Source organism: Natrix helvetica, assembly GCF_964273705.1.
Source record: "Natrix helvetica genome assembly, chromosome: 2".
NCBI classification, from domain to species: Eukaryota; Metazoa; Chordata; class Lepidosauria; order Squamata; family Natricidae; genus Natrix; species Natrix helvetica.
Genome location: NC_138552.1, coordinates 14,020,814 through 14,039,415, shown reverse-complemented (window position 1 = coordinate 14,039,415; position 18,602 = coordinate 14,020,814). Strand labels below are relative to the sequence as shown.

At 46.9% G+C, this 18,602-nt stretch overlaps 1 protein-coding gene across 5 annotated transcripts in view; it reads right to left on the bottom strand.

Annotated features, from left to right (window-relative positions):
* Nucleotides 1-18,602, bottom strand: part of LOC309386542 (lung adenoma susceptibility protein 2) — a 34,997-nt gene that overhangs the window by 15,417 nt on the left and 978 nt on the right. For all 5 annotated transcript variants that reach the window (XM_081942037.1, XM_081942035.1, XM_081942038.1 and 2 more), the window contains exons 2-4: nt 16,429-16,760; nt 10,029-10,709; nt 9,123-9,270 (exon numbers count right to left, since the gene is read on the bottom strand). In XM_081942037.1, coding sequence (XP_081798163.1) covers nt 9,123-9,270; nt 10,029-10,709; nt 16,429-16,711 — 1,112 coding nt within the window. In that variant the 5' untranslated portion in view covers nt 16,712-16,760. The remainder of the gene's footprint in view (nt 1-9,122; nt 9,271-10,028; nt 10,710-16,428; nt 16,761-18,602) is intronic.

Below are 18,602 nucleotides of genomic sequence, written 5' to 3'. Positions count from 1 at the left end.
AAAACTCCACAGGCAGATTCTCAGCTGTCATTTTTCCAACTCCCCAGTCCTTTACTTATAGGAAAGTCTGTCCCCAGCTTTACTATACTCTTAAGAAACAAATATACTTCAAAAATGCAACTTGATTCTCAGCAGAATTTCCTAGGAGAGGGAGAAAAATAAGCAAATTGTCAAAACGAGCAAAGAATTACTGACGTGGATTTTGTCCCCCAGCTTTGTTGCCGGGCGGATGGCTGCAGGACACTTGTCACCTTCTTGACTAAACAGGAGTGCCTATTCGTTGTGTGGGTTTTATGGAGAAACAGAAAGGTTTTGGAGTGGACTTCAGGGAAATGAGGATCTTACAGAAAGGGTCTCCAGAGCCATAAAAAAGATCTTTCTCCCCCGCCTTTTGTTAAGTACAACAAGCAAGTTGCTGAGGTGGGCTGGTGAATAGAGCCATGCATTCATTATGGGGGGAAATAAGAAAATGAAGGTGTATTGCCACCTTATTTGAAGAAATACTAAAGGTGGGATAAAAAAGAAAGAAAGAAAGAAGGAAGGAAGGAAGGAATTATAACTGTTACAACTGTTACCTCCTGGAAATATATTCTCAACTGGTATTTTAAGGGTATTGTTTTAAATCTAACTGATTTTAGGGCTTTTAGAGCCATATTCATATTCTTCTGTACAGTTCTTTTAATTTTTTAACCTCCTCCATATGTATATTTATATCTATATTTATATTTGTATTTATTATCTGTTATTTGTTGTGTGGACTGTACACCGCCCCGAGTCCTTTTTGGGAGAGGGGGCGGTCTAGAAGTGCGAAGAATAAATAAATAAATAAATAAATAAATAAATAAATAAATAGGAAGGAAGGAAGGAAGGAAGGAAGGAAGGAAGGAAGGAAGGAAGGAAGGAAGGAAGGAAGAAAGAAAGAAAGAAAGAAAGAAAGAAAGAAAGAAAGAAAGAAAGAAAGAAAGAAAGAAAGAAAGAAAGAAAGAAAGAAAGAAAGAAAAAAGAACGAAGTCTGGCCATGGTTGGCTGATTACAGGTAATTCTTGGCTCACAACTATTTGTTTAGTGTCTATTTGCAGTTATGATGGGGATGAAAAAAGTGAGTTATAATCGGTCCTCATGCTTACAATCACTGAAGCATGCCTACGGTCATATAATCACAATTTGGGCACTTGAAAACTGGCATGTATTTACAACGGTTGCAGGATCCCAGAATCACATGAGGACTGCTTGTGATCTTCCCAGCCAGCTTCCAATAAGCACAATCAATGGTTTTACTTAACCACACACTTCACATGACCATCCAGTTGGTCTAATGACTGCAGCCCAAAGGTCACAAAATCAGTCACTGTCATATGATGACTCCCTTCACAATTGCACCATTTAGTGATGGACGTTTGAGAGCTACCTTTATGATCAAAACCTGCCAAGAAAATATCTTAGTTTACTAAGTGCCTTCCAGGATCCTCATGTTTTTGGTTCTTCAAGCAATCTTTATTTACTGTATATGAGAAATGTTGGTGCTTTCAGTTGCTCTCTTATAGCCCAGGTTGCTTCAAAGCTGGATCGGGATGCTCTGTGCACAGTCACTCATGCCCTCGTCTTTTCTCGCCTGGACTACTGCAACACTCTCTACATGGGGCTGCCCTTGAAGAGCACCCGGAGGCTTCAGCTGGTCCAGAATGTGGCCACGCGGGTTATCATGGGGGTACCTAGGTGCTCCCATGTTACACCCCTTTTAGGTGGCCTGCACTGATTGCCGGTTGTTTTCCAGGTGCGATTCAATTATGACCTTTAAAGCGCTCCATGGCTTAGGCCCAGGGTACCTGCGAGACCACCTACTGCCACCAGTAGCCTCCCACCGCCCAGTGCGATCCCACAGAGTTGGCCTCCTCAGGGTGCCGTTGGCCAGACAGTGTCGGCTGGTGACCCCCAGGGGGAGAGCCTTCTCTGTGGGAGCGCCTTCCCTCTGGAATGAGCTGCCCCCGGAGCTTCGCATAATCCCCAACCTCCGGTCCTTCCAACGTGCCCTAAAAAGTTGGGTTTTCCAGCAAACTGGCCTGGCCTGAACAAAATAAAATAAAAGATTGATTTAATTGTTAATTTAAGGAAGGAGGAGGAGCTTCCAACGATGGCGGTTGCCTCCTGAGCTCCGGAGTTGAACTATGGAGCGCCCGACCGGGTAAGGACTGCAACCGGCCCTATGACATCAGAGGGGGCTGAGAGTTGATAGCCCGACCACCCTGGCTTGTTTTGGGCCAGTTTTGGCCTTCCAGGGTGGTCGGTGAAGATCGGAGAGCAGGAAGGAGTTGAAGATTGTAAGCGGCAATCGGCTGGGAAGAAGCCTGTGAACATGGCGACGGCGCAGTGCGGCTGCGCGGGCAGCGCTGACGCCGGCAAATTTAAAAAAGCCGAAAAGCCGAAAAGCAAAAAGAGAAAGGAACAAAGGGAAGGAACCCCGGAGAGCCCCCAGAGAGCTACCGGAGGCACGGGAGGGTCATTACCAGCATCTGGGGCACAGGGAGGAACAAGGAAGGAGCAACGGAGTGCCGGAGAGCACCGGAGAGGCACCAAAGACATCGGTGAGGCTCTGGAATTATGGCTGGGGATGATTTGGAGCCTGGAGGCCACTGGAGATCATGGCTTGGGGATATGGACAGGCTTGAGCAGCCTGAGCAGGCACTTGGAGCCATGGACAGGTCTGAGCAGCTGCCCAGCCTAAACCAATCAGGACAAGAAGGCCCCCCCCACCCATTAAGGAATTTCTATTCACCTGGGGCCATTTGAACCATCTTTCTCCCATTTACCATCTTTGCCTCTCCCCACCATTTGCGACACTTGACTACCTCCCATTTTCCCCCCTCCCTCTGAAGTTACCATCTAGTTACCATCTAGACATTATTTACCATCTATTTACCACCTATTACTTACCATCTTCCTCTGAAGTTACCATCCAGACATTACTTACTATTATCTACCATCTAGACTTTAAGACTCTGGTCCTTCATTGAGACCCTAGCCCTGCCGGCTATGACCTATCAACTTTGTTTTATCAGTACCTTACCCTATTGGGACTTTTAATAACGTATTCGAGGTTAGACTTGCTCCGCCTGCGGGAGGCCCCTCTCTCGCAGGCTTGGCCCTTGGCTCTTTCAAGGGCCCGCCTCGAGGACGGGTTCGTGGACCCCGAGAGGTGCAGGAACCGGAAGCTAAGGGGATTTTTAGTAAAATGTTTTTTATCTTTTTTAGGGGGTCCCAGGGTGGGGGGGAGGGTTAATCAGACCGGGAGGAGGGCCAGAGCCGGACAGACAGGTGAGTCCAGGAAGGACGGGGATGCGGTGGAGGGGGGGAATATAAAGGTCACTAAAGCAGAGGGTTGTCCTATTACAACGGTCGCGGGGAGGAGGGGATGCGAGGACAGGATAAGATCCCAAGGTCGGTTGGGAGACCGCGGCTGTTGGTTACGCCCGGTCGCTTGCACCAACCCCTGCAGTCTAGGTGGACAGGTCCTACAGAGCCAGGGCCTGCGGCTGATGCTTTGCAACGCAAGGTCTGTCACCAACAAGGCCCCCCTCATTAATGAGTTGATCTCAGAGGGGGAGCTAGACCTTGCAGGGATAACGGAGACCTGGTTGGGCCACGAGGGTGGTTTACCCCTCGTGGAAATGTGCCCACCGGGTTTCCGTGCATTCCATCAGCCTCGGGCCCTGGGTAAGGGTGGAGGGGTGGCGGTGGTTATGCGGGAATGTTTAGAGCCGAGGGAGTTCACTGTCCCTCAGATACCCGGGTGTGAGTCCCTTGGTGTGAACTGGGGCCCAGGGAGGCAGTGGGGCTTGCTGATTGTATACTTGGCTCCTCGCTATGCATCAGCAGCCCTGCCCGAGCTCCTCGAGCTAATCTCAGCGACGGCAGTTGAGACTCCCAGACTTTTGGTCATGGGGGACTTCAACTTGCCGTCAACGGGAGCGGCTTCCGAGGTGGCTCGGGAGTTCATGGCTTCCATGACGGCCATGGACCTGACCCAATTAGTGCAGGGCCCCACTCACGAAGGGGGCCACACACTGGACCTCATTTTTGTATCTGAACAGTGGACGAGTGATCTGGGAATAGGGGATTTAGTCATCACGCCCCTGTCATGGTCAGACCACTCATCCCTCCGGCTGGACTTCCCTGGCGCTATCCCCCACTGCGAGGAGGCGGAACCAGACTCTATAAACTGGTACCGCCCCAGGCACCTGATGGAATCTGATAGATTCCAGACAGAGCTTGGGCCAATTCCTGTAGCCTTGTCCCGCTCCCGCTCCGAGGACCTGGTGACCGCCTGGAATAGGGCGACGACTGGGGCCTTGGGCCGGGTTGCGCCTTTGCGACCTCTCCTGCGGCATCGACCCACCCGGGCTCCTTGGTTTACTGAGGAGCTTAGGGTGATGAAGCGTCACAGGAGACATCTAGAGAGCAGGTGGAGGTCCTCACGCTCCGAATCTGACCGAACACAGGTAAGAGCCTATTTGCGGACTTACCTTGTGGCAATAAGAGCGGCCAAACGTAGACATTGTGCTGCTCTTATTGCGTCCGCGGATAACCGCCCTGCCGCCCTGTTTAGGGTGACCCGCTCCCTTTTATCGCAGGGGGCGCGGGAGACACCCTTACAGGGTAGAGCAGAGGAGTTTGGAGAATATCTTCAGGACAAAATCGATCAGATCCGGAGCGGGTGGGCCTCCGTCAGTGGACCAGACGAGCTGCCAACAGCGAGTCTTGAGAGACCATTCTGGGAGGAGTTTGACTCTGTTGCCCCCAAGGATTTGGACAGGTTGCGTGGACGGCTGCGACCTACCACATGTTTAACGGACCCGTGCCCCTCCTGGCTGGTACTGGCAGCCTGGGAGGTGACACGAGGCTGGCTCCTGGGCCTGGTGAACGCCTCATTGGGTGAGGGATACTTACCTACCGCCTTGAAAGAGGCGGTGGTGAGACCCTTGCTCAAGAGACCTTCGCTCGACCCAATGGAGCTAGCTAATTATCGTCCAGTCTCCAACCTCCCCTTCGTGGCGAAGGTTGTTGAGAATGTGGTGGCGCAGCAATTTCCACGACACCTAGACGAATCCGACTATCTAGACCCACGCCAGTCCGGCTTCCGACCCGGGCACAGCACTGAGACAGCCTTGGTCGCGTTGGTTGATGATCTCTGGAGGGCCAGAGATAGGGGTTGTTCCTCTATCCTGGTCCTATTAGATCTCTCGGCGGCTTTTGATACCATCGACCATGGTATCCTATTGCGCCGGTTGGAGGGGATGGGAGTCGGAGGCACCGTTTTGCGGTGGTTCGGCTCCTACCTCTCCGACCGGAAGCAATGTGTGTTGACAGGGGGGCAGAGGTCGTCCCTGAGGCCACTCACTTGTGGGGTGCCACAGGGGTCGGTCCTCTCGCCTCTCCTGTTCAATGCATATGTGAAGCCGCTGGGCGAGATCATCCGTGGTTTTGGGGTTGAGTACCACCTTTACGCTGATGATACTCAGCTGTATATTTCAACCCCAAACCACCCCAACGAGGCTGTCGAAGTGATGTCCCGGTGTTTGGAAGCCGTCGGGGTCTGGATGGGGGACAACAGACTCAAACTCAACCCCTCCAAGACTGAGTGGCTGTGGGTACCGGCGCCTCGGTTCAGCCAGCTGACCCCATCGCTGGCCATAGGGGGCGAACAGCTGTCCCCTGTGGAGCGGGCGTGCAATTTGGGCGTCCTCCTCGATGCCCGGCTGTCAATGGAGGACCATGTGGCAGCCGTGGCAAGGGGGGCGTTCCACCAGGTTCGCCTGGTGCGCCAATTGTGCCCCCTACTGGACCGGAGTGCCCTGCGCACGGTCACTCATGCGCTGGTGACGTCTCGCCTGGACTACTGCAATGCCCTCTACATGGGGCTTCCCTTGGGACGCATCCGGAGACTGCAGCTAGTTCAGAACGCAGCCGCGCGGGTTATTATGGGAAGTACTCGTTACTCCCACGTAACACCTCTCCTGCGCGAGCTGCACTGGCTACCTGTGGCCTTTCGGGTGCGTTTCAAGGTATTGATTACCATCTTTAAAGCGCTCCATGGCATAGGACCTAGGTATCTGCAGGATCGCATCCTACCACACACGTCCCTGCGACCTATCCGCTCACACAGAGAGGGGCTCCTCCTGGTGCCGTCTGCTAGGCAATGCCAGCGGGCGACACCTAGGAGTAGATCCGTCTCTGTGATGGGCCCAACCCTCTGGAATGACCTCCCCCCAGACATTCGAACTACCACCGACCTCCGTTCCTTCCGGCAAAAGTTAAAGACTCACCTATTTCAATCAGCTGGCCTGGCACTTTCTTAGTTTTACCTCCCGGGGATTTATTCATTTTAATTGGGTTTGGGGTTTTAATAAGCTTTTAATGTACTATATTTATTATTCTATATACAGTCTTGCAACCTCCTCCACCTACGTATTTAATTATTTAACTGTTTTATGTATGTATTTCATAACGCATTTTAGTGACTGTACACCGCCCCGAGTCCCTTTCGGGAGAAGGGGCGGTCTATAAATACGAATAATAAATAAATAATAAAATAAATAAATTTTAATCTAATTTTTAAAATGTTATTGTTAATATTAATTGGGTTTGTTTTTGGATACTCTATCTAATTTCCTTTTTAACTTTTGTAATGTGTTTTTTTTTTAATGTTGTACGCCGCCCTGAGTCCTTTGGGAGAAGGGTGGCATATAAATCCAATAAACAAACAAACAAACAAGCAAACAGTGATGGGTTTGTACCGGTTCTGCAAAACCGGTAGTGGTTTGGTGGCCTGAGTTGCTGGAACCGGCAGTGATCCAGGCCTGTCACGTCCCCAAACTGGTTCTCCGGGCAGCGTCATAGGTTCCGCCATCTTGTTTTTTGCTACTGCACATGCACAGAAATTATTTATTGCACTGCGCATGCGCACATGGTGCACCCACAAGCAAACTGGCAGTAGTGACTTCCGGAACCCACCCCTGCTTCAAAGCATTTACTGGGCTCACCTGAACGGCACTAAAAGAGACTGAAAGGATCTGCACAGCCATACAGTACATAGAGAAGGTGCCACTTGCATTGCTCCTTCAACTAGGTAGTTATGCATCTCATAATGTTGGGAACATTTGCATCCTGGAATCAGAGAACAGTCAACCGTGACACGGAATCCAACTGCTTAATATTTTCATGGGAGGCCAAAGGGAAGTAGAAAAAAACTACCCTGGAATAAGGCAGTATCAAACAACTTTTGTAATGTTGAAAGAGAAAACTATATGGACCTCTCCATGAAGCCACCAAGAATTGAACCTGACTCAAAAGAGGATTTACCACACCTATCCAATCACAAAGAGATTGGGAAAATAGATGAAAAAGCACTATTTTCATTACATCCTTATTCTAGTGTCTTATCTGAAACCTTTGTATCTCCAAACTGAGTGGTGTAATAAATGTGTGTGTGTGTGTATATGTGTATATTTGAGCCCAAAATTTATGTTGCTAAGCAAGACAGGTCAGTGAGTTCTCCCCATTTTGCAACCTTTCTTGCCACAATTGTTAAACGAATCAGTGCAGTTGTTAAGTTAGTAACCTGGTTATTACCGTATTTTTCAGAGTATCACACACATCTTTTTCCCTCAAAAAAGAGGGTGAAAATCTGGGTGCGTCTTATACACTGAATACAGCATTTTTGACCTCCTAAAGCCCCACCCCCATCACCAAAATGGCCGTGCATAGCCTTTAGGAGGCTTCCAGAGTGCTCCTGGGGGCTGGGGAGGGCAGAAGTGAGCGAAAAATGGGCCGTTTTTTGCTCGTTTTGCCCCTCCCCACCAGCCCCAGGAGCACTCTATAAGCCTCCTAAAAGCTATGCATGCCCTTTTTTGACAAAAAACGGGCCCATTTTCACGAAAAATTGGCTGTTTTGGGGAGGTCTGCAGAGTGCAAACACTTTAAAAAAAAATTGCCTCTTCAAAATCTTGGTGTGTCTTATACTCCGGTGCGTCTTATACTCCGAAAAATACGGTAAGTGAATCTGGCTTCCTCATTGACTGTGCTTCTCAGAAGGTTGCAAAAGGGGATCACATGACCCTGGGATACTGGTAATCATATGAGCCGGTTGCCAAGTGTCTGAATTTTGATCATGTGACCATCAGGATGCTGCAAAGCTCGTAAATATGAAAACTGGTCATGTCACTTTTTTCAGTGCCATTGTAACTTGAAATAGTCACTAAACAAATGCTTGTAAGTCAAGGACTACCTGTATTCAATGTCAATGGCTAACAATGGGGAAGTAGCTCTATTTCCCGACCCTTTTTGTTGTCTTCTGACCTTGAATATTGACAGCTATTTCCCTCTGCATTAAATGTGGAGAGCAGAACATATGTTCCTAAAGTAAACAAATCACATTTCCAAGGAAAAGACACAGCAGCCTTCCTCAAACACAGCCCTGCCCACATGTTTGACACAGTTCCTGGCCATAACTCAAGTCACCCTTGGCCTCTCAAAAGCATTGCATGGTCCTGCAACAGAGACTCCCATGGAGAGTGTACTTAAGCACAAAAGGAATAACCAGTTTATGAGCACATATAAAAGGGCCAAAAATCTTCAAGGAAAAATATTTGTCCCTTGGGGGATAGTGAGCCAGTGTCAAGTGAGTGAGTAACAGGGACTGGTCGGTTATAATAGCAGGAAAGAGTTCTGTGGATCCCACTTGCAATTTGATAGCTTCTCAAGCTACTAAGGAGAAGTGAATCTGGAACTCTGTCTTTCTTCCTCAATACAATGATCTGGAGACAGCTGGTGAAGGTAAGTGGTTGACGAGTCAGGAGAGATAGAGAGCATACAGTTAAAACTACAGATGCACTGGTGAAAGAGATGACTTTCAAAGGGGAGTGGACAAATTCATGAAGAATCTGGCTTCACATTGCGATAAAAGGGTCTAGCAGGGGTCTTCTCAGGTTTCTTGTACAAAGACCATCATTTTATCACATTCAGGTAGGTTGAAGAAGCTGGTATCCCTCAGGCTATTGCTGAAGAGTCCCACTCTGTGTATCCGTTAAAAAAAACTTAATATATAAGAATATATATCGTATACTCACAAGCCAATTGGAACATTATCCCACAATCTTTCTGCTTCTAGTACATCCACTGTACATGGACTTCCATCATTTTTCAGGAGACTGGTTGATTGCTCAGCGGAAGGTCCCAGAGCCCTCCTTGCTTTCTGAATCAGTTTCTCTGTGTCATCTAAAATAATTACGTCACAATTAGAGCCACAATATCATGCATAAGATACATGTTGCATATTCTTTCAAATAAATACGAGTGTCTAAAGCAAGGTTAGGAGCCCTCGGGAACAGTGGTTAGAATGCAGGATTGCAAGCAAACTCTGCCGTCAGCCTGGAGTTTGATCCTGATGGGGCTCAAGTTTGATTCAGCCACCCATCCTTCCAAGGTGGGTAAAATGAGGACCCAAATTGTTCGGGGCAAGAGGCTGACTCTGTAAACTGCTTAGAGAGGGCCGTAAAAACACTATGAAGCGGTATGTAAGTCTAAGTGTTATTGCTATTGCCCTTCCCTTCCTCCCCCTCTGGTTAGAATGTAGCATTGCAGGCTAATTCACTGCTCACTGCCAGCAGTTCGATCCTGATGGGCTCAGCCATCCATCCTTCCGAGGTCGGTAAAATGAGGACCCAGATTGTTGGGGGAAATATGCTGACAAGAGAGCGTTATAAAGCACTGTGAGGCAGTATGTAAGTCTAAGAGCTATTGCTATTCACAGCCATGGCAATTTTAAGGTCAATGGATTTCAACTTCCAGAAATCCCTAACCAGGCCCCAACCCATGAAGAATTCTGGGAATTGAAATTAACAATTGCATGTTACTCATTAAATCACTGCTAAATAAAGCATGGTTCTTCACAGTATCTGAACTGAACTGCTACTGTGCCACATTCCCAAAAGTTGACGAAATCTGACATCAAAATAAATGCTATTATGGGTTACCTATAAGCGGATCCTTGTGCTCTCTAAAGCCCTGAAATAGAAAACAGGCACTTGGAGATTCTTTTGGGCGATTTGATTGGGCATCACACTCGTGATTTAGGCTCACGACTTCATTATGTCTTTTAATATTTTGAAACTCCACCAACTCCTGATTATCTTGCAAAGACGCATGGGAGGTCTGTGTAGAATTTTCATTACTTGGATCCAATAAGAGATTGTGATTCTTCAGCCAGATGGGATATTTGGATTCAGGAATACTGCTTAGGTCTGAAATGCTCAACTCAGTTTTATGGCTTGTCAGCCATCTTGGATAATTCTTATGAAGCACGGTCTCTCGGCTCGCAAGCTGGTCATTTCCAGGCAGCAGAGAATGATGCTTTTGAAATTTATACCGTGTACCCTTTTTTCTGCTACCTTCATGGGATGAGGAAGGAAGCAAGGAATTTTTCGAAGAATCTTCTCTTTTTTTATCGTGGACGGATGAAGTGCAGTGATGAGAACAAGAAGCAGATGTCATCCAGGACCTCCTGTTCACATTGCTTCTCTGAGCTAAAGACCTAGAAATCCTGAAAGAGGGGGAACCATCTGCAGGAAATGCTAAAAGATCATCTGTAGTCAGACTAACTATATCTGGCTCACAAACAATTCTTCTTCCCAGAAGTGTATGCTGCTTGACATTTTCTAAAACAAGAAGAGACATAGTTTGACTTAATCTACAGGTTCCAAGAAAGGAAATATTTCAAAAGTTACGTAATAATTCTTGTCAGCCAAGCCAACAGAACATTCTATACCCAGGATGGCGAACCTATGGCAAGCGTGCCGCAATGCGCGACACCCCATTTTTTGCATGCTTTTTTTTGCTCTCCCCAGGGTCCAGAGGCTTTATAGGAGCCTGGGGAGGGCAAAAACACCCCCCAGAGGCTTCAGGAGCTTCCCTAAAGCCTCCGGAGCGCAAAAAAAAAAAAAAAAAAGGCCTACGGGCAAACCGGAGGTTCGGGAACGGACTTCTGGCTTGCTCGTAGGGCCGGTTTAAGCCCTCCGGAGCATTCAGGGGCCTTCCGGAGGCTTCACTGAAGGCTCTGGAGGACGAAAAACAACCCAACGCACAAACCGGAAGTCACCTCTGAAGACTCCGGAGGGCTTAAACCAGCCCTACGAGCAAACCGGAAGTCTGTTCCCGAAGTTCAGTTTGCCCGTAGGGCCGGTGTTTTGGGCTCCGGAGGCTTCAGGGAAGCTCCTGAAGCCTCCGTAGGGCGGGGGAGGCTGTTTTCACACCCCCAGGCTCCTATAAAGCCTCTGGAGCCTGGGGAGAGCAAAAAAAAGATGCAAAAATGGGGGGGTTGCGCCCGCCATGCGCGCATGCATGCTGGGGGGATCACGCATTACATTATGGGTGTGGCATGCCCTCGCACGACCCCCCTGCGCTCCCCCTACTTATGGCACACGAGCCAAAAAAGGTTCGCCATCGCTGTTCTATACCATCTTTTCCTTCTAATGTTGAGACTCATTTCTAGAGATTAAAAGACATTTTTTCATCAAGAAATGAGCTATTTTTTCAGACCATGAGTGCTATCAAATGATGGTCTGGGCACCACATTCTTTAAAATCTGAAATTTTGAAGATCTTCATTATCTCAATCTAAAATTTCATATGATAATGTTGAAATCTTGGGAGATTTGCTGATGTTCCAATGTTTGGGACAGCTATTAAAACTGGTTTCGGGAACCTACAGGGATCATTTTAGGATATCATGGTGATTCATCAGCCATCGGCTGCTGCTAACTGAAGTCCTACGTTTTCTTGATAGACATATGTTTTTTGTCAAATTCTTTTACCTGTCCTACCTGAATATAAATACACTATTTTGACTGTTTCATCACATAATTAACATAACATAAATATGCAAAGACAAATTAGTGTCCAGCATTTCAAGTTATATTGCAGGCTGGATGACTTTGAGGTAATAATAATAATAATAATAATAATTTGAATTTATTAGCCGCTCCCTTTCCAAGTAGGACTCGGGGCGGCGTACAATGGAGCATATAAAACATAGAAGATGTATAAAAACACATAGACATACATACATACAAAACACACATACACATACACGGACACGGACACGGAGGAGGTAACAAATTACATCATATAGACAGTTAAAAATCAGCATTAAAATACCCCAATTGTAAGCACCCAATATGCAATTAAGAATTTAACGTTTAAAAGACAATTTAAAAAACAGTTAGGAGGAATAAGAGAAATTACGATTGAGCCAGGCCAGATAATTGAAAGAGGTGGGTCTTCAGCTGTACACGGAAGGAGCGGAGATCGGAAGTAATCCTGATGTCACGGGGGAGGTCATTCCACAGGGCTGGGCCCATCATAGAGAAGGCTCTGCTCCTGGGTGTCGCCCCCCGGCACTGTTTGGCGGACGGCACCCGGAGAAGTCCCTCTCTGTGTGAGCGAATTGGTCGTAGGGATGTGTGGGGCAGGATGCGATCCTGCATGTAACTAGGCCCTATGCCATGAAGCGCTTTAAAGATCATAATCAAAACCTTGAAACGCACTCGGTAGACCACAGGAAGCCAGTGCAGCTCGCGCAGGAGAGGTGTTACAGGGGAGTATCTAGTCCTCCCCATAATCACCCGCGCGGCCGCGTTCTGGACCAACTGTAGTCTCCGAGTGCATCTCAAGGGAAGCCCCATGTAGAGAGCATTGCAGTAATCCAGGCGAGACGTCACTAGCGCATGGGTGACTGTGCGTAGGGCATCCCGGTCCAATAAGGGGCGCAATTGGCGCATCAGGCGGACCTGATGGAACGCCCCCCTTGCCACGGCTGTTACATGGTCATCCATGGACAGCCGGGCATCTAGGAGGACGCCCAAATTGCGCACCTGTTCCATGGGGGCTAGTTGGACGCCCCCAATGGCCAGAGATGGAAGCACCTGGTTGAACCGGGAGGCCGGAAGCCACAGCCACTCCGTCTTGGAAGGGTTGAGTTTTAGTCGGTCGCCATCCATCCAGACCCGTACGGCCTCCAGACACCGGGACATCATTTCGACGGCCTCATTGGGGTGGTTCGGGGTGGAAATGTATAGCTGAGTATCATCAGCATACAGATGATATCCCACCCCAAAACCACGGATGATCTCGCCCAGCGGTTTCATATATGTGTTGAACAGGAGAGGCGAGAGCACCGATCCCTGTGGCACTCCACATGTGAGTGGCCTCCGGGTCGAACTCTGCTCCCCTGCCAACACACGTTGCGTCCGATCAGAGAGGTAGGAGCCAAACCACCGTAAAACGGTGCCCCTGACTCCCAGCCCCTCTAGCCGGTGCAACAGGATACCATGGTCGATGGTATCGAACGCCGCCGAGAGATCTAATAGGACCAGGATAGAGGAACAACCCCTATCTCTGGCCCTCCAGAGATCATCAACCAATGCGACCAAGGCCGTCTCCGTGCTGTGCCCGGGTCGGAAGCCGGACTGGCGCGGGTCTAGATAATCATTTTCCTCCAGGTGACGAGGGAACTGCTGTACCACCACACTCTCTACAACCTTCGCTAAAAAAGGAAGGTTGGAGACTGGACGATAATTGACTAGGTCCGTTGGGTCCAGGGAAGGCTTCTTGAGCAGGGGCCTCACCACCGCCTCTTTCAAGGCGGCCGGTAGGGACCCCTCACCCAACGAGGCGTTCACCAGGCCCAGGAGCCAGTCGCGCGTAACCTCCCAGGATGCCAGTACAAGCCAGGAGGGACACGGGTCCAATAAACATGTGGTGGGTCGCAGACGTCCACGCAACCTGTCCAAATCCTCGATGGCAACCGAGTCGAACTCCTCCCAAAGCGGTCCCTCAAGACTCGCCACGGGCGTCTCTACTGGACCACTGAAAGGGGCCCATCCCGTCCGGATTTGAGCGACTTTGTCCTGTAGATATTTCCCAAACTCCTCTGCTCTGCCCTGTAATGGGGCTTCCCGTGGTCTCTCTAACAAGAGGGAGCGGGTCACCCGAAAGAGGGCGGCAGGGCGGTTATCTGCAGACGCAATAAGAGTGGCACAATGTTGACGTTTGGCCGCTCTTAATGCCACGAGGTACGTCTTCAAATATGCTCGTACCTGTGCTCGGTCAAATTCGGAACGGGAGGATCTCCAACGACTCTCTAGGCGTCTCTTGTGGCGTTTCATCACCCTTAGCTCCTCGGTAAACCAAGGTGCCAGGGTGGTTCGTCGCCGCAGGAGAGGCCGCAAAGGCGCCACCCGGTCTAGGGCCCCGGTAGTCGCACTATTCCATGCGTCTACCAGGTCCTCCACCCGGGGGCGGGTCAGGTCCACAGGAGGTGGCCCAAGTTCCGTCTGGAACCTATCTGGTTCCATCAGGCGCTTGGGGCGGAACCATCTAATACCTTCCAGTTCCGCCTCCTCGCGGCGGGGGGTAGCACCAGGGAAGTCCAGCCGGAGAAGTGAGTGATCCGACCATGACAGGGGAATAATGTCTAGATCCCCTATTCCCAGATCACTCGTCCACTGGCCAGAGACAAAAACCAGGTCCAGGGTGTGGCCTCCCTCGTGAGTAGGGCCCTGAATTAACTGGGTCAGGTCCATGGCTGTCATGGAAGCCATGAACTCCCGCACCCCCTCAGACGCTTCTCCCATCGACGGCAGGTTAAAATCCCCCATCACTAAAAGTTTGGGGGTCTCAACCGCCACCGATGAGATCAGCTCAAGGAGTTCGGGCAGGGCCGCTGACGTATAGCGAGGAGCCAGGTATACTATCAGCAGGCCCAACTGCCTCCCTGGGCCCCATCTCACGACGAGGGACTCACACCCGGATGTCTGCGGCACGGTGAACTCTCTTGGCTCTAAGTCTTCCCGGATAATCACTGCTACCCCACCGCCCCTTCCCTGGGCCCGAGGCTGGTGAAATGCTCGATAACCTGGTGGGCACATTTCCACAAGGGGTAGTGGAGTAATGACTCATTCTTAGCCCAACCACCCTCACCGGGTTGTTTCTTGAGGAAAAAAGAAGCTAAGACACAATGTACATTACTTTCATTTCTACAAAATACAGGCAATATATGAATGTAATGATAATAATAGCTAACCATAATAATATGAATTGATTATATCAACTATATTTACTAACTTCCATAAAACGTATCCCCAACTTATACTAAAAAACACAAATGCACTACAGGATAGGGAATCCAATGAACATTACATACTGTACTTCTAGAAAATCAAGGCAAAGAAGAGAAGGAAGAGAAGGAGGAATAAGAGGAGGAGGAAGTTGAAGTCATCCACTACATGGGCTTCACTTTCACTTATATTCCCCATGAAATGTATCACCAACCCACTAATATATATATATATATATATATATATATATATATATATATATATATATATATATATATATATATATATATATATATATATATATATATATATATATATATATATATATATATATATATATATATATATATATATATATAATGTTGTAATTGTACTGATAAATAAATAAAGGGAGACTAGGATAGATCTATTTCGATCTAATTAGCTCTCATCAGCTAGCCATACCCTTACTGGGATTAGAACCCAGGCTGTATATATCTTAGGCAGGAGTCTTAACCACTAAGCCATGGGTTCTCTTCTTTATCAGTTGAGCCAGGGAAATAGGTATGTATTTGTGTTACAACCCCTGTTATGACTAAATATGGGAGGAAGGTCACTACTCCCTCTTTCTGTCCTTCGGCTTATCACAAAGACCATGCAGGCAGAAAACCATATATATATATATATATATATTACTGTTGCCTTTTTATATTTGTGTTGTAATTGTACTGATAAATAAATAAAGGGAGACTAGGATAGATCTATTTCGAGCTAATTAGCTCTCATCAGCTAGCCATACCCTTACTGGGATTAGAACCCAGGCTGTATATATCTTAGGCAAGAGTCTTAACCACTAAGCCACGGGTTCTCTTCTTTATCAGTTGAGCCAGGGAAATAGGTATGTATTTGTGTTACAACCCCTGGTATGACTAAATATGGGAGGAAGGTCACTACTCCCTCTTTCTGTGTGTATATATATATATATATATATACACACACACATACATACATACATACATATACATACACACACACACACACACACACACATATACACATAACAGGGGGAATCCAAATAACACCAAACTTGTATAAGGAATTTTTGTGAATTAATTATAAAGATGGGTATCATAAAAAGTTAATAAATAAATACATTTAATAAATACTTGAATGAATAAGAAATATATATTAGCTTGACAATTGGAGGTTATTTTCTGAGTGACCTCCAATACGGGTAGATTCCTCCTCACACACATTACTGAAAAGGAAACGTACACACGTACCACTCTTGGCCTCAAAATCGTCCTTCGAGGACGTGAAGTTTTCAGGAGCCCTCGGAAGAACTTCAATTTTTCCAGTTCTGACGTCCGGCGATGAAAGACTGAGATTGAAATCTTGAATATAGGCCTCTAAAGCTTGAGAGGCAGAACTATACCATTTGTCCTTGTATTGGATTGAACTGTGACTCAAGGAATCATGGCCACTCTTAAAGTTACCACTTGCTAGGAGAGATGACACAGTTGTTTCTGGAGAACAGATGTTCCTTTTTTTAACCAAGCAGGACATTACTTTTCATTCAGGGGCCTTCTGTAACGTCTCCTGAAGCTTTCAAGAGCTGTCAATAAGCAAAAAAATGTGCAGATTTTGAGTCACCCTGAGGCACAATAATACATTTTCAAATATGCCTTGATTTTCACATTAAACATCCTCCCTAAAGAGGAGGTATATTGTTTAAATTATTTCATTTACAATTGATACTGACTGTAGTAATCTCATAGGGCTGTAGGAATAATCTACAGTTAATGACAGAAAACCAAAATAATTTTTGCTAAATTGGCCTGCAAAAAGTGTTTTCTTGTCAAATTCAATCACAATCCTGAAAGAGAAACTACACTGTATAGTTTGATACACCTACTTTGTCCCAGGGTGCTCACTAGCTTGTGAAAACTATGGTAAATATTACAGATTAAAAAAAAAAAACCAGGAAAAGTTTTATATTCAACATTTCACAGGAAGACGAATATATAGTGAATGCAGCTGAGGAAGAACAATTTGGAGCAACTCACTGCTGGCTGTTCTAAGTAGAGAAAGTTTGCCAGTTTAGCATTTTGTGTTTATCCAGGCTTGAATTCAACCAGGGTTTGAAAAATGTAATATATGGCTTACCGTATTGTGGGAACCCAGTCAATTGTGATTTACTTCATAAAAGAGCTATAATTAGCACCTCAACCCAGTAATCTCTTATTATTATAGTTCATTTCACAGTCAGCCAGATATTCAGACTAGCTTTGACATTTTTATCCACCTGAGTCCGGGAAGGACTTGAGAGTGGCAGATATTGTTGTTTGATGGTGTTAAAGGCATTATTGCAGGATGTATGGTAAGTTGTTCCAAATAAAGCTGCCTTTTGCAATCCCAAAATATTTGCGGCACCACTTGAACAACATCTGCATTCACAAAATCCCCATCCGTCAATTGCAAAAGGCAGCTTTACTTGGAAAAACTTAAAGCCATCTATTATTATTATTGCTTTTTTCTTTTTTTGGCCATAAAGTATTCAATAACTTCCATTGTTATTTCAATTAACTGCATTAATAATAATCTAAATTCTTTTCTTATTTAAAATAACTTCAATCAATAATTACAAAGATTATGGTTGGTTTCATAGTCAGACAAATGTTTAGACTGGATTTAGTATTTTTATTTACCATAAGAAAGACTGAGTGCCAAAGAATTGAGGCCTTTGAACTCTGGTGCTGGAGGAGACTCCTGCGAGTCCCTTGGACTGCAAGGCGATCAAACCAGTCAGTCCCAGAGGAGATCAACCCTGACTGCTCTTTAGGCCAGATCTTGAAGATGAAACCTAATGAGAAGGAAGGACTCACTGGAGAAGAGCCTGATGCTGGGAAAGATGGAGGGGAAAAGAAGAAGGGGACAGCGGAGAATGAGGTGACTGGATGGAGTCACCAAAGCAGTAGGCATGAGCTTAAATGAAGTCCAGAGCATAGTAGAGGACAGAAAGGCCTGGAGGAGCATTGTCCATGGGGTTGCGATGGGTTGAACATGACTTTGCAACTCACAACAACAAAAGCATTTTTATCCACTGATTTAAGTCCTTCCCAGGGACCTTGGATAGGCAGATGCTGTTCTCTGATGGTATTAAAGGTACCGTTTTTAATGCCAATGATATTCAAGTAGTGTGCCAGTTGTTTTGGGATTGCACCCGTGGCGCTTATTAGAATAAAAATATTACGGTCCTTCGTACAGCCAGCCAGATGTTCAGACTGAAGTTGGCATTTTTGTCCACCTATCAAGTCCTTCCTAGATGTTGATGCTTGCTGGTGTTAAGAGGTATAGTTGCAGGCTGTAAACTGTTGCAGTGAACCTCACAACCGTCTCACATTATTTATGTCTGTACAGCCATCCAATACAACAGCTGGATCAAATCCTAAATAAG